We start from the raw sequence: 13145 nt of genomic DNA, 5'->3' as shown, positions 1-13145 counted from the left end.
CCCTACTATTTGAAGTGATTAACTGATCATCTTCTTCCCTGAAATGAAGTAGGAAGCCAGGCCGGTAGATCTGTGTAGGCACAACGGGTAACGAGCGGCAGTTGGTGGCAGTAACCTCTTCAACAGTGCAAGTACAGCCAGGAGAGAAAGAACTACCCCTTAAATGGCGAATAGCCTGCAGAAGGGCTCTTGTGTGGTTTTGTGTCCATCAGGACTATACCACAGCTGTATAGCCAGCTTCAGGTGTGCCCTATTGATATCGTGACAGTACGTTAAAACAGTTACAGAAGCCTCACTCAGTTCAGATGCTATGCAGCTGCCTTGTGTTACTTGTTGGGAGAGAGGCAGCATGGCCTTCAGCCTCAGCAGGAGAAAGGCTGGCAGAGATGGGCTTCCAAGTCTTTTCAGTCTTCCTGTATGACTTCAGCAAAGCATGTCCTTATGCCTCAATTTCTCAATCTGTAAAAGGGGAGTAGTTTTTAATCACCAAATGAGGCTGCTGTAAAGTTAAATTAATTACTGCAGGTAAAGAGGGTTACGTCCTTTGGAGGCAGGTGTTCAACAAAAGCAAAGATTTATTATTAAAGGAACATGATAGGTCCATTTGAACTTTGTTCAGGAGACCGCAGTATTTATCGATTAGTAGCTTTTGGCAGGGGGAGAAATTGTGCAGATGACCTCAGGGAAGTAAACTACAGGAAAGTGTGTGTGAAGGCATTCATGCTCTTGCTAACATTATTGTAAATCTTGATCCTTTAATAAAGCTGTGACCTTGGAGTTGACAACCAGTACGCCACAGAGCAATATATAGCATGGCACCAGCCTTGTAAATCTTATGTAGTTTTTGCCATTGACATAGACAACATATAAAGAGAAATCAGGCAGCTGAAGTTTATGAAACACATTTATTTGAAGGAAAGCATTTTAAATCAGACTTTTTAGATGAAATGAAACCAATGGCCCTGCCAACTTTTTATTCCTCCTGACAAAATGTGTTTGTGAAATGAAGTCTCAACAGTGAAAACTTGTAGAACTGCTCATATAATTTTGCCATTTGCAGGGGGCAACTGCCACTGCTAGATTTTAGATCACCTTTGCGCAGCTATTGTACAACTACTTTTTGTTTTGGTTGCTTTCTTGACAATGCTGCTGCTGCAACAACAGCACATCTCTGCCAACATGAAAAGCACAAGGTTTTGTTCTGTGGGAGCGATCAAAGATGGATGTGAGCAGAAAAGAAAAGAGAGAAAGCTGTGTAACTGCAGGGGGATCAGAAGGTGCGATGTACAAGGGGAAGGACATCTTTTGCTCTTACCAGGTGTATCTGTATCACTATCAACAAAGAACACTGGCAGTCACAGACAAAACAACACTCCTACAGTGGTAGCTTATTTCATACAAATAAAGTTGTCTATACATTTTTCAGATGTGCAAGAAACCATAAATCCAGTAACTTTTTCCCCATATTTTTGGCTACTTTGCTCTGGCAGACCAGAGTTGTTTGGTTTTTTTTTTAGTTACTCAAATGTTCCTACAAATTCCACCCTTTGGAGCAACACTGCCCATCTTTCTGACTGAGGAGTTTTCATTTCCAAGGACAGTTCTAAAAGAGAAAGGAAAGCAACTTTCCCAGGCACATGAAACATTGAATCTTTCTCTTCCCAAAAAGGAGCCACTTTCTGATTCTAAGAAAAACTAGTAAAGACCTAAAGTCTATGGGGAGTTTCCTTGTTAACATGTTACCATGTCATTAAAGCTACTTTATTCATTGTACATGCTTCTATGCAAGAACATGAATTTTCATTTCTTACAGATCAACTGCATCTTTGAAAGATACTATGTTATACTGTACATGTGAAAAACTGTACATACTTTTTTTAACTTACATAATAATAAGAATACAGGTTAGTTAAAAGACACTGTCAATCTCTTGAACAGGTTTCTATTTTTTTATTATAAACATCATATTCACTTGCTATCCTTTCAGGATGGCTTTCACTTACAAATTTTGCTAATTTTGAGTCTCTTCCTGCACTGTAAATGGAAACTTGTGTGCAGTCCTTGACAGTAGGTAGTATGTCCGATACAGTTTTGAGGGGGGATTTGTTCCAATTTGGTCCTGTAGCATCTGAAGTGCTGTTGTCATCTACCTCCAGCACTGCATTGTCATCATCAATGTACACAAGACTGGCCTGCTCCTGGAAGGTAGCTGCAAACAAATAGGAGAGGCCGCTGTCAAAGCCAGTGTATCTGTACACTGGACCAGCAGCGAGTTCAGGACCATTGTACTATAGGCAGAGAAACTGACAATACTTTCTTTTACCCTTGCAAAAAAAAAAAAAACCAAACACATTTTTTAATGAAACTGAAATTTAATTAAAAAAAAATAATTTAAAACCAAAACAATGCTTAAGAAAAAAAAAATTACATCCATGCAGGTTACTAACACTCCATTAATTGCAACAGGCTAAATTTTAATGACCACATTCATCTACAGAACGTGTTCTTCCACTCTTCTGCAATAGTCTTTACGTGCTGTTTGGATGATTCACATGCACATATTCTAAGAATGACCTATCTAGAACTCTTTCATCAAGAACTGCAACAGTGTTTATGTCCTGAAAGAAAAAAAAAAAAAAAAAAAAAAGAGAAGCATATTTTATTGAATATCAAGATAGTAATTAATATGTTAATAGATTTAATTTTGACTGCTTGAGTTACCAGTTAACAAAATGCTGGTTTCAGTGGGTTTACATCCATGTTTAAAGTTTACTGCCTAACTTTCTATTCCTTAGTGGTAAACACTGCAACATAAAGCAAGAGAAATCATTGTGAAACTTGAAATAAATGAGAATGTCAAATGGAGAAACAGATTAATTCAGTGATTATGCAAAATCAAACAATGCTAATGCTCTTTAATAAAAGAGTCCAATTTGGTGATGCATGTTATGTTACTGTGTATAGAAATAAATACTCAAGTCTTAACTATGAACTTAACTTTATGAAGCTACATATGTGTGAGCTATCATTAAAGTGCTATCGTACATAAGTCTCTTTCCGCCATGTGTATGAATTATAGCTTCAAATTATTACGATGGTTCTTCACTTCTGCCCTCCATTTAGACAACATTTTCTTTAGTGCTTTTTCACCATTTGAAAAAAATAATGTTTTATATCTTTCTTTGGGATTTTGTCTGGATGAGTACCAAACATAAATCTAGGAAAGCACTAACTAATATTCTTGAGAAATTCTAACAGCATGTTAATGCTTGTGCTGCATTTTTTTATTTTACAGCCCACTCAGACAGCAAACAGCTGCAGCACCTTTCAGAAGTACAACTGTGTCATCTTAGGTTCTTATAGAATAAAAAAGGGTTGTTGAAACAACTTTCATTTAAAGTACGTACGCTTTCATTTGAGGCTCTCCAAGTCATTTATAAACATGAGTCAGATGCACAATACTTGTTAAGAAGTTAGTACCTTTCCCTTGTCCCACCATTAGACAGCAACAAAACTGAGGACAGAATCTGTAAGTTGGCACCTCTGAGTACCAGACTATGTTGTTTCTGTATGCATCTGCCACACTTTGTGACTTCATGGTGCAGTTATCTGCTCAGTTCTTTTCATCACTTCTTGATTGTAAAAGGTGTGGAAGATACACATAAAGAAATCAAGTCATTACTAGTCTTCACAATTGAGTGTATGTCTGAGTTGAAGATGCCTTATAAAATTTCTGCTGAAATAGCTTGGATCTCTCCCAGGTGTTAAACAACTAATTGAACACCACTATAAATAAATGGAAGGAAGTATTCAATTTTCATCTTGGAAGTCTTACAGAAGAAATATTATCAGTGTTTAAAAGAACAGAAATATGAAATAAGGGGATATGTTATGGCCAGCTGGCATTCCAAATGGATCCTCCTGGAAACTATGCTAAAGCACATGGAAAACAAGGAGGTGATTGGTGACAACCAACATAGCTTCACAAAGGGCAAATCACGCCCGACAAATTTGGTGGCCTTCTACGACAGGGTTACAGCAATGGTGGATAAGGGAACAGCAACTGACGTCATCTACCTGGACTTGTGCAAAGCATTTGACACTGTCCCACACAACCTCCTTGTCTCTAAATTAGAGAGACATGGATTTGACGGATGGACCACTCGGTGGATAAGGAATTGGCTGGATGGTCGCACTCAAAGAGTTGTGGTCAATGGCTCGATGTCTGAGTGGAGACCAGTAACAAGTGGTGTTCCTCAGAGGTCAGTATTGGGACTGGCGCTTTTTAACATGCTGGCAACATGGACAGTGGGATTGAGTGCACCCTCAGCACATTTGCCACCAACACCAAGCTGTGTGGTGCAGTCAACACACTGGAAGGAAGGGACGCCATCCAGAGGGACCTCGACAGGCTTGAGAGATGGGCCCATATGAACCTCATGAAGTTCACCAAGGCCAAGTGCAAGGTCCTGCACATTGGCTGGGGCAAGCCCAAGCACAAATACAGGCTAGGCAATGAGTAGATTGAGAGCAGCCCTGCAGAGAAGGACTTGGGGGTGTTGATTGATGAGAAGCTCAACACGATCTGGCAACGTGTGCTCACAGCCCAGAAAGCCAGCATATCCTGGGCTGCATCAAAAGCAGCATGACCAGCAGGTCAAGCAGGTGATTCTCACCCTCTACTTCGCTCTCGTGAGACCCCACCTGGAGTACTGCGTTCAGCTCTGGGGGCCCCAACATAACAAGGACATGGACCCATTGGAGCAAGTCCAGAGGAGGGCCACAAAGATGATCAGAGGGCTGGAGCACCTCTCCTATGAAGACAGGCTGAGGCAGCTGGGGTTGTTGAGCCTGGAGAAGAGAAGTCTCCAGGGAGACATTATAGCAACCTTCCAGTACCTAAAGAAGGTAAAGGGCCTACAAGAAACCTGGAGAGGGACTTTTTACAAGGGCATGTAGTGGTAGGACAAGGGGTGATGGCTTTAAACTGGACGAGTGTAGATGTATGTCGGATGTAAGGAAGGAGTTCTTTATTGTGAGGGTGGTGAGGCACTGGAACAGGTTGCCCAGAGAGGTTGTGGATGCCCCATCCCTGGAAGTGTTCCAGGCCAGGCTGGATGGGGCTTTGAGCAGCCTGTTCTAGTGGAAGGTTTCCCTGCCCATGGCAGGGGGGTTGGAACTAGATGATCTTTAAGGTCCCTTCCAACTCAAACTATTCTATGATTATTTTAGCAAGACAAATACTGCTAGGCACAGAGCACTCTCAGATCATCTGTCAGTTATGCTAATCCCTGCTGTGTAATTCGTGTCTGCAGACATCCCAAGGACTGTCAACCTATGTAGGTCTGATGGTTAAGATATTCTCTCCTATTGGCTACAAGAGAAGTCAGGCAAAAGCATTTGTTTTATCCAATAAAAAATGTGTTTATCATCCATACAATTTATGTATCCATTTTTTTATCATTCAAAAAATAAACTAATAACAAATATTCAATTTGTTTATCATCCAAGCCACTGTTTGGATGATAAAGTGCTACAGGAAACACACAGGATTTCTCTGGTCATCAATAACAAATTAATTTATCTGTGTGCTTACAACAGAAGTGCCTAAAACACTTCATCAAAAGAAAAGCTGAATTACTTCCTGTAGGTTCTCTGTATAATATAAAAGTTGCAGTTGCTGCAACATTTATTTCTTCAACCAGTATCATGAGAACACTGTGTGTATGCTAAAAAAGTGAATATCGTGGAATACACCATGTGTGAATATACTATGCATAGACTAAAAACAGCTTTGTGACATGTTATGGTAGTGAACATTATGATACAACACACCAAAAAATCCTGTGCCTTTCTTAGAACTAGAAGTCTGATGTGTTTATTCTAAGTCTGAAATAAAAAGGTTGAAACAGCTGTGTCAAATCACTTTTTCAGGTACTCCTGAAATCCTGAAACAGTTACTCCAAAGTTATTTCAGAATTAAAGGGAAGGGTCAGTGTGTCAGTAGCAAACAATGAAGTGCACCTCTCAGCATGTTCTCTCTCTTTGCTTTGTATTAACAATGTGGTGTCTACAGTTTATAAACCAGCTAAAGCAGTTATGAATCTAGCATGACTTAAAAGATCACATTTCATTTCCCTGCTTATACTTTTTACATTATTTGTAGGCAAACAGTTCTGAATATTGTTTTTTACATTAGGTTTCAAAGAAGTGTGCAACAGAGGCTGTACAATGCATATTACTCACAAGTCTCTCAGGATCAGCTTGTATATGCAACTCCGAATTGAGCAAAGGATTTAATAATTTTCTAAGTTTAAGGCTTAACTCTGCCCTAGAAGCTATACAATACAGCTATTAATTTGCTGAGTGAAAAAATAAGAGCTTATAGACTGATAGGTGTCATAAAAATTATTGACAATCATTTCAGTTGACCAAAGTAAATACAGAGTCTAATCTGAAAAAATACAAAATTGGCAAAATATTATATATTAAAGCATTAACTCAGATAAAGGTGAACACAGTATACACTCTGAGTGAATGCTTCCTTTAACTTACTCGGAGCTCTGGCTCCATGGTAACTTACTAATATGATTATGGTTAAAGTGGTGAAAACTAACCTGCAATGCAAAAGGGAATGGAGCGGGTTTCCCCCATCCCACTCACTGGGGGAAACAGCAGCATTGGTTGATTTGTCTACAAGTCCTTCAGTCTGTAACCTCTTGAAAACACCTCTTCTACAAGATGCAAGAATCACAGTCTAAAATGCCTTGGCAAATAACCGTCAGGGAATAAGGTATGCTTGTCAAGATCTGAGTCTACACCCTATGGACTTCAGTCCTACAAACAGGGTCACAGTAAGACCTCACAGCCTCCATGGACTTTCAGAATGAAGCTTTATGTATTTTTTTCTGAAGTTATCTTACCTTCAAAAATAAAAATTAAAAACCCCACTATGACAGACTCCTATATAAGGCCACATATAAGCAGTTCTCAAATTATAACCTCAGAACCCAGATGAGAATACACATAAATCTGCACATAAATCTGAGTTAGGGCAGTAGAGATAGCACATGTGGGATTTAAAAGCAGGCAAGTCACTGAACCTAATAATGCTCATTGGCTTGGCTGTAAGTAACTGTTTGTTGTATCCATCATAAGACTTCCTACACCATTTTCAGTGCTCCTGCCAGCACTCATAATGATAGGAGTGCTAATATTTTAAATATTATGTGCATACATGCTTGTCTGTGAGAGATGGTTAGAGGGAATGAATATAGGTATGTCTGTCCTCCACTGTCAAAACCAATTAAACAATTAATGTATTTTCTCTTTGTCTATTATTTTCTATCAGCAATGCTTGCTAGAATTAATCAGTTTAACATGTGAATTCAGTAAAATATATACTTCTGTACATTACCGCTGCTCTCCTTTCTGATCTGTGGTAAGCGAGACAGTGGTCCATTAGCTCATCCTCATCTACTTCTCACTGGGAATAAGGACAGGAATATCTGGGAATAAGAGTTAGTGTATTGTTAGTGAATGCAGATATGACTGATACATTTTTAGTACTACAAGCAATAAAAGAAGTATTTAGATTTCTTTGGCCAGATATCATTAGTAGCTTCTTTTGCCATAGCTAAAACGTGGCATGGGTGTATGACATGTACCTGGGTGCGATGTATGCTCTGCTGGCAAAAGGTCAGCCTTGCTAATGGACACTGCAAGCACTGCACAGAACTGTGCCAGCATGTCAGGATATTGATCCAGAAAAGCACTCTTAACATAACTATGACCTTAGAGAAGAACAGATGAAAATACTGAACACTACAACTATAGACATTTGATAAAAGCATCACTTAATTGCTGTGATACACTTGGACCATGCGTGACCAAACTACCAATTCTCAGGAGCCCTCATTAAGTATCGACACTTGCTCACAGAGAATTCCTACTTAGTTTTCAGTACAGAGTATGGTCTTGTTGCATGGTGGAGACACTGTTTTCAGGTCAGTGTGATTTTCAGTTGTGTGTAGATAAATGTTCAAGTTTTTCTGAGCATCAGAAGAACAATAACTGATAAGGAGGTAAAGTCGTCTGAACAAGCAACCTGAATAATGTGTCATTTAGGAATTCAAATAGAAAAGAGTATAGGGACTTTAAATTACCTAAATAAAAAAGCATTTTAATAATGATATCAAAATAGCTCCTAATCATTAATGGACAAAACTAAAGGCCATTGGACTTCAAGACCTCAGTCATTCTAGAATTGGTACACACCTAATCAATTGCTCTAACAGGTCCTGCCCTGAAAGAGAATGAAAGGGACAAAGAATTTGAAATTTTGACATGTAACACACATTCTGTAAATATATATATTCTCTCTAAATACTGTAAGTATATAAATAAGAAAAGCTGTCAGTCTTCTTAATGCAAAACTATTTCTGAAGAACAAATTATTAGAAGAGAGGCAATTGCATTTAGATTATTATTAGTCTTATTCATTCGGTAAATAACCAACATTTTCAAGGAGTCTTATTTGAAAGTAAATATAATTCTCCCCCAAGAAAAATAGCAAAAACTGCTGACTTGTCAAAATACAGTTGCTTCTACAAAACAGGTCACATGGAGCTAAATTCTATCAAAATCATATTAACTGCAAGTAAAATACATTATTTTCTAGTCACACACACACAAAAAATTAGCACCCATTTTAAGTACTATTTGAGTATTATGATTTTAAAATATTAGTAAAGGATTCATGGTGAATTCTGTGAAACAGAAACAAGTTCCAATTAGGTAAAAAAAAAAATATCAGACAATTCTTCTACCAGTTTGACTTTGCTATGTTGGGATAACAATTGCTATGTTGGGATAACAAACTCAAAAGTGTTTTTACAATGTCATCAACCCTGAGGTCTACCTTTGTTACAGCATCTCCAAGCTCCTGTACAGGTCCATATTTTTCTATATATTTTTCACAAGTTTTTAATGAGCCCTCATTTCACTCAGACATACCTAAGCAATGAGAAGCAGCAGCTTGTTATGTTTTATACCATGACACATTCACACTAATAGATCACTCTGAATATTTTCTATTTCAAAGCCTTATTACAACATTGTGGCTATACCTAGGGAAGAATATGCTTCTCCTTCAACTACTGGCTCAGTTCTTCAAGCATTTTGTTACTGCTTCAGTATTGCTTTAATACATTTTATAATAACAAAATTCAGCTTAAGAGACTAAAGTCAATTTGAGTGAAATAACTATTGATTCGTGGTGATTTTATTTGTCCCTTACATTGGCCCTTAATATTTTGGAATGAAATTTGGGATGCAAAAGGGAAACATTTCTAGTTTGGTGAGGGGGACCCTCCCAGTTCATATCTTGCTCTGTTTTTAATGGCAAAAATCTAGACCAACTCTGTTAAAAACAAAAATACTCCAACACGAGGGCCTGATTCTGATCTCAATGAAGTCGTCAGCAAAACTTTTTTATAGATTCATTAAGGATAAGAATTGAGTTTTATATTGCTGCTGCTACTGGCTGTCCTATTTCCTTTAACTCAGAACTTCTCAATTACAAACCTGGTGAAACACAGTCATGAAGTATTTTCTATGACGAGAAAGAATATGAAATTCTACGAAATCACCAAGTTGAGATATTAAAATATTATCTGCACAGAAACAGTGCAGAGACATTAGTATTACTTAAGGTTATTCTATATTCTTAACCTTTGAACACTGATGACTGGTTCTGGTGAATCTTGGTGAAGAAATTTAATATAACCCTGTCCCAGATGTCTGTGCCATGGCTCCACTACAAATGATCATCCTGACTGCAGATGCAGCAGAATGAAACCTGCTCATGCCACAGTCACTTAATTGCAATTTCCACTCCCCCAGTGGAAACTGCAAATGCAATTAGGTTTATACTAACACAGTAATCCATGCATTGGCGTGACTGAGACACTGCAAGAGCACTTGCCAAGGGTAGTCTGCCAAATATCAGAAACAACATACAAAGGTATCTTGATGCTATAATGCATTAAATGCACTCTCCTTTTCAACATACCTTAGTGGCTTCACTGATGGCTTTACACAAGAAATACACCCAACATTTTCTGCAGCCATAAGAAAGATTATAAACCCCTGCAAATATCCATAATCAGGTCACTTCTTGTGCTCTGCCACTGAACAGCAAAAAGCAGTACTTAAGCTCTACTAAGTATTGAGAAGCCTAGCTAAGACATACATAGCTCAGCACTTAACATACCTGTTACAATTAGGTTCCTTCTGGAAAACCCAATTTAAAACAAATATTAAAATTAAATTCAATATTTAGCTACTGTTAATATCAAGGTTTTGTGGTTCATGCACTTCATTGTTAGTTTTAATCAGATCTTTCCCAAACAGAAAATCCATGGCAAAAAGGTAAAGAACCAAAAGCGTTAATAACAAAAACTTTTTTGCTGCTTTTCTTATGTTGTCTGTAATTCCCCACAACCCTGAAATAGCAGTCTTTCTGAAGTTCACACATTTACTTGCTTGTTTACATTTTATGGCATTTTCACACTGCTGCTGCTAGACAAGAAAGATTTAAGGGTACTCTTTTGCAGTTAGCAAGACAGGAGAAATTATAAAAGCCAGATGTGAGTCTGTTTGGAGAAAAAATAACAGGGAGTCAGATCTAAGCTGTACAATCTCCTCCCACAAAACAACACAGGTATAAAAATATAAGGGGAGAGCAGGACTGAAGAGCATTATACAGAAAGAGGCACAGAGTAAATATTGACAAACATGGGAGAAAATACTTGGTTTTATACAAATTTTCAAGTAAACATATATTAAGTCAATCTTGGTTAACTGTTTTTCCTATTGATATATGCCCTGTCCTCCACCACAAAGTTCTGTTTACCTTTTGCTCTGTACTTTGTTTTGATGAAACATGATTAAGTGATTAACATGTTCCAGTTCAAACAGTAGCATTTAAAACTTTGTTTGCATGTGAGTAAGTGATGTTTCAAAGGCTTTATTTAGATTTAAGGAAAAAAGCTCAGTTTAGGTAGCTTTACCAAAGAAGGGGGTGGAGTGTTTAAAAAAAAAAAACCAAAAAAAACCCAAACCCAAACTTTGTCCTGTAGTTTAACAGATGCAACTGTGGCCAGGATTTTTCTAATTAGACAATCGCAGTATATATATATTAAAAAAAAAAAAAGTGATTTATCCTTTCTGCAGCCAAAGCCAACATAGGAAGTCAAGAAGATTCAGCTCCCATAGGTTTAGGCTTGACCTTAATATTTGCAATGGCACTGTTTTAGAGCTCTTTTAGATATGGAACTTGATAAATCACAAAAATTTATTCTTCCATCATCATGCTAGTGGAGTTTCTCTGTTTAGACATGCCCTTAAAAAGGCATCATAATAGTGTTAGTTCTCGTGCATGGATACATCTCTGGAATTATTTAGTAGTTAGTGTTCAAGGCTGCAAACCTGCATTTCACATTCTGTGCAGTTTCAGTATGTGCTCTCCATCTTCTTGGCAATATCAGTGGCTGGAGTTCCTTCAGAAGAAAGATAAGCACAGCAGTAAGGGCATGTCCACACATTATTCTTTAAGCTTGCAGAAATACAGGAATGACAGAATCTATACATACAGAGAAACAAAACCAAATGTGATCATCCCCCCAAAACATGCTTCAAATAAGGCAAGGTATATAAAAAACAATCAAAATTTTGCACCACATCACATCTCTGGTGTAACATTGCAGGATATTTGTTGTTCTTAGGATATACTGTTAAGATTGTGGGTATTGTTCTGCAGCCCTACCTGTGTTAAGCAGAGCACTGAAAACAGACAACTGAGCTTCCTGGTAGCACTGAAACACATGTGACTGTGAGGACTCATTTCAGAGCAGAAGTGAGGAACCCGTCCCCCGTGGGCCAGGCAAAGCCTGCAGTCCATGATTTCAATACCTGCCATCACAGCAAAGATTATTTCATATTTGTAGTGTTGCTGCTGGACAATGTCACAAATACGCATACTGATAGCTCACTGTAAGTCTTCCTGAGCCCATAAACAGAAGATTACTCCACTCTGCTCCTATGAGTGACAACCATCCCAGTTGTTAAAATGAGGGAATTTCTCCAATAGGTGATGACGTCAGGAGTTGGAGAATTACACTGTGAAGGTTTTAGGCAGCAGTCATGGGGGAAGCATTAGGCTGTTGGGTGGTAAGTGGTGCTCTGATGTAGCCATCTCAGGGTTTGGATTTAGGTAAAGGCATACATACTTCTGGGAGCGTCTTAGCCGCTTCACTTCTCTGGTTTTAGTAACAAAAGCAAATTGGATTAGTGGTCACTGCAGCTGCTTTTGAAAGCTTTTTGTCAGTTATGGATATGATGGGTAAGCTTTGGTCAATCTTCCTGTAGAGATGCAAAACATTACTACCCTTCACTATCCGAGCAGCACTGCAAAGTCCCAGTGCTAATGGGACAGAAAAGGGCCTTTCTTTGCATCAGATTATTGCTCCCCATCATGTCAAGATAGGGGTCTGAAGGGTAGAGTGACAGCCTGGGGCTGCAAGGAAGGACAAAAGAAAGGATGCACACTGACTGACAGCCCCTCCGGCTTTGGAAGAGCTAGAAGCTGTTGTGCCAGACTGCAACCGGCAGCGAGCACATTGCTCAGCCTGGGTGAGCATACAGACAGCAAACACGTAAGGATGAGGAGGTGGCAAGAGTCCTTGCTCCTCTACAATAAATTTGCATTTGTGGCCTTCTGCTAAGTCTCACAGCCCTGCAGCAGAAGTGTCAGGAGCAAACTTGTGTCTGCAATCCCAGCTGCATGAATGCAAAATTTCACTTAAATAAACTGCTGACTTGGCACTCAAACAGGTAAAGATCAGGAATATCTTTTCTTTTGCCAGTTCTGCCTGGATTTAAATGCAGTAGCTTCTAGAAGAGAGGCACCTGAAACCATAAACGACTGTGGTCAAACCAGCTAGTACTGGTGGTCATGCTGTGCCAATTTTGGATGTTGCCACTCGCACCCTCCTGTGCTGCCCCCCTGTTGATTACCCACCTTTCCTTCTGTCTCCTCTCCCAACCCTCCAGCCCAGCAGAAGGTATCATGTGCTTATCTCTCA

The 13145-nt window shown here is 38.8% G+C and overlaps 1 protein-coding gene across 1 annotated transcript; it reads right to left on the bottom strand.

Moving 5' to 3' along the window:
- Positions 1-1930: 1930 nt before the first annotated feature.
- RNF125 (ring finger protein 125) lies at positions 1931-12917 on the bottom strand. The gene is given in 6 exon segments (XM_069778623.1): positions 1931-3786; positions 7418-7508; positions 7720-7727; positions 8921-8988; positions 8991-9015; positions 11491-12917. Coding segments are annotated over 6 exon segments (459 nt in total). The 5' UTR covers positions 11653-12917; the 3' UTR covers positions 1931-3681.
- Positions 12918-13145: the final 228 nt, after the last annotated feature.

This window comes from Haliaeetus albicilla, chromosome 3 (assembly GCF_947461875.1).
Source record: "Haliaeetus albicilla chromosome 3, bHalAlb1.1, whole genome shotgun sequence".
Classification (NCBI taxonomy): domain Eukaryota; kingdom Metazoa; phylum Chordata; class Aves; order Accipitriformes; family Accipitridae; genus Haliaeetus; species Haliaeetus albicilla.
This window is presented reverse-complemented; position numbering and strand designations above follow the sequence as displayed.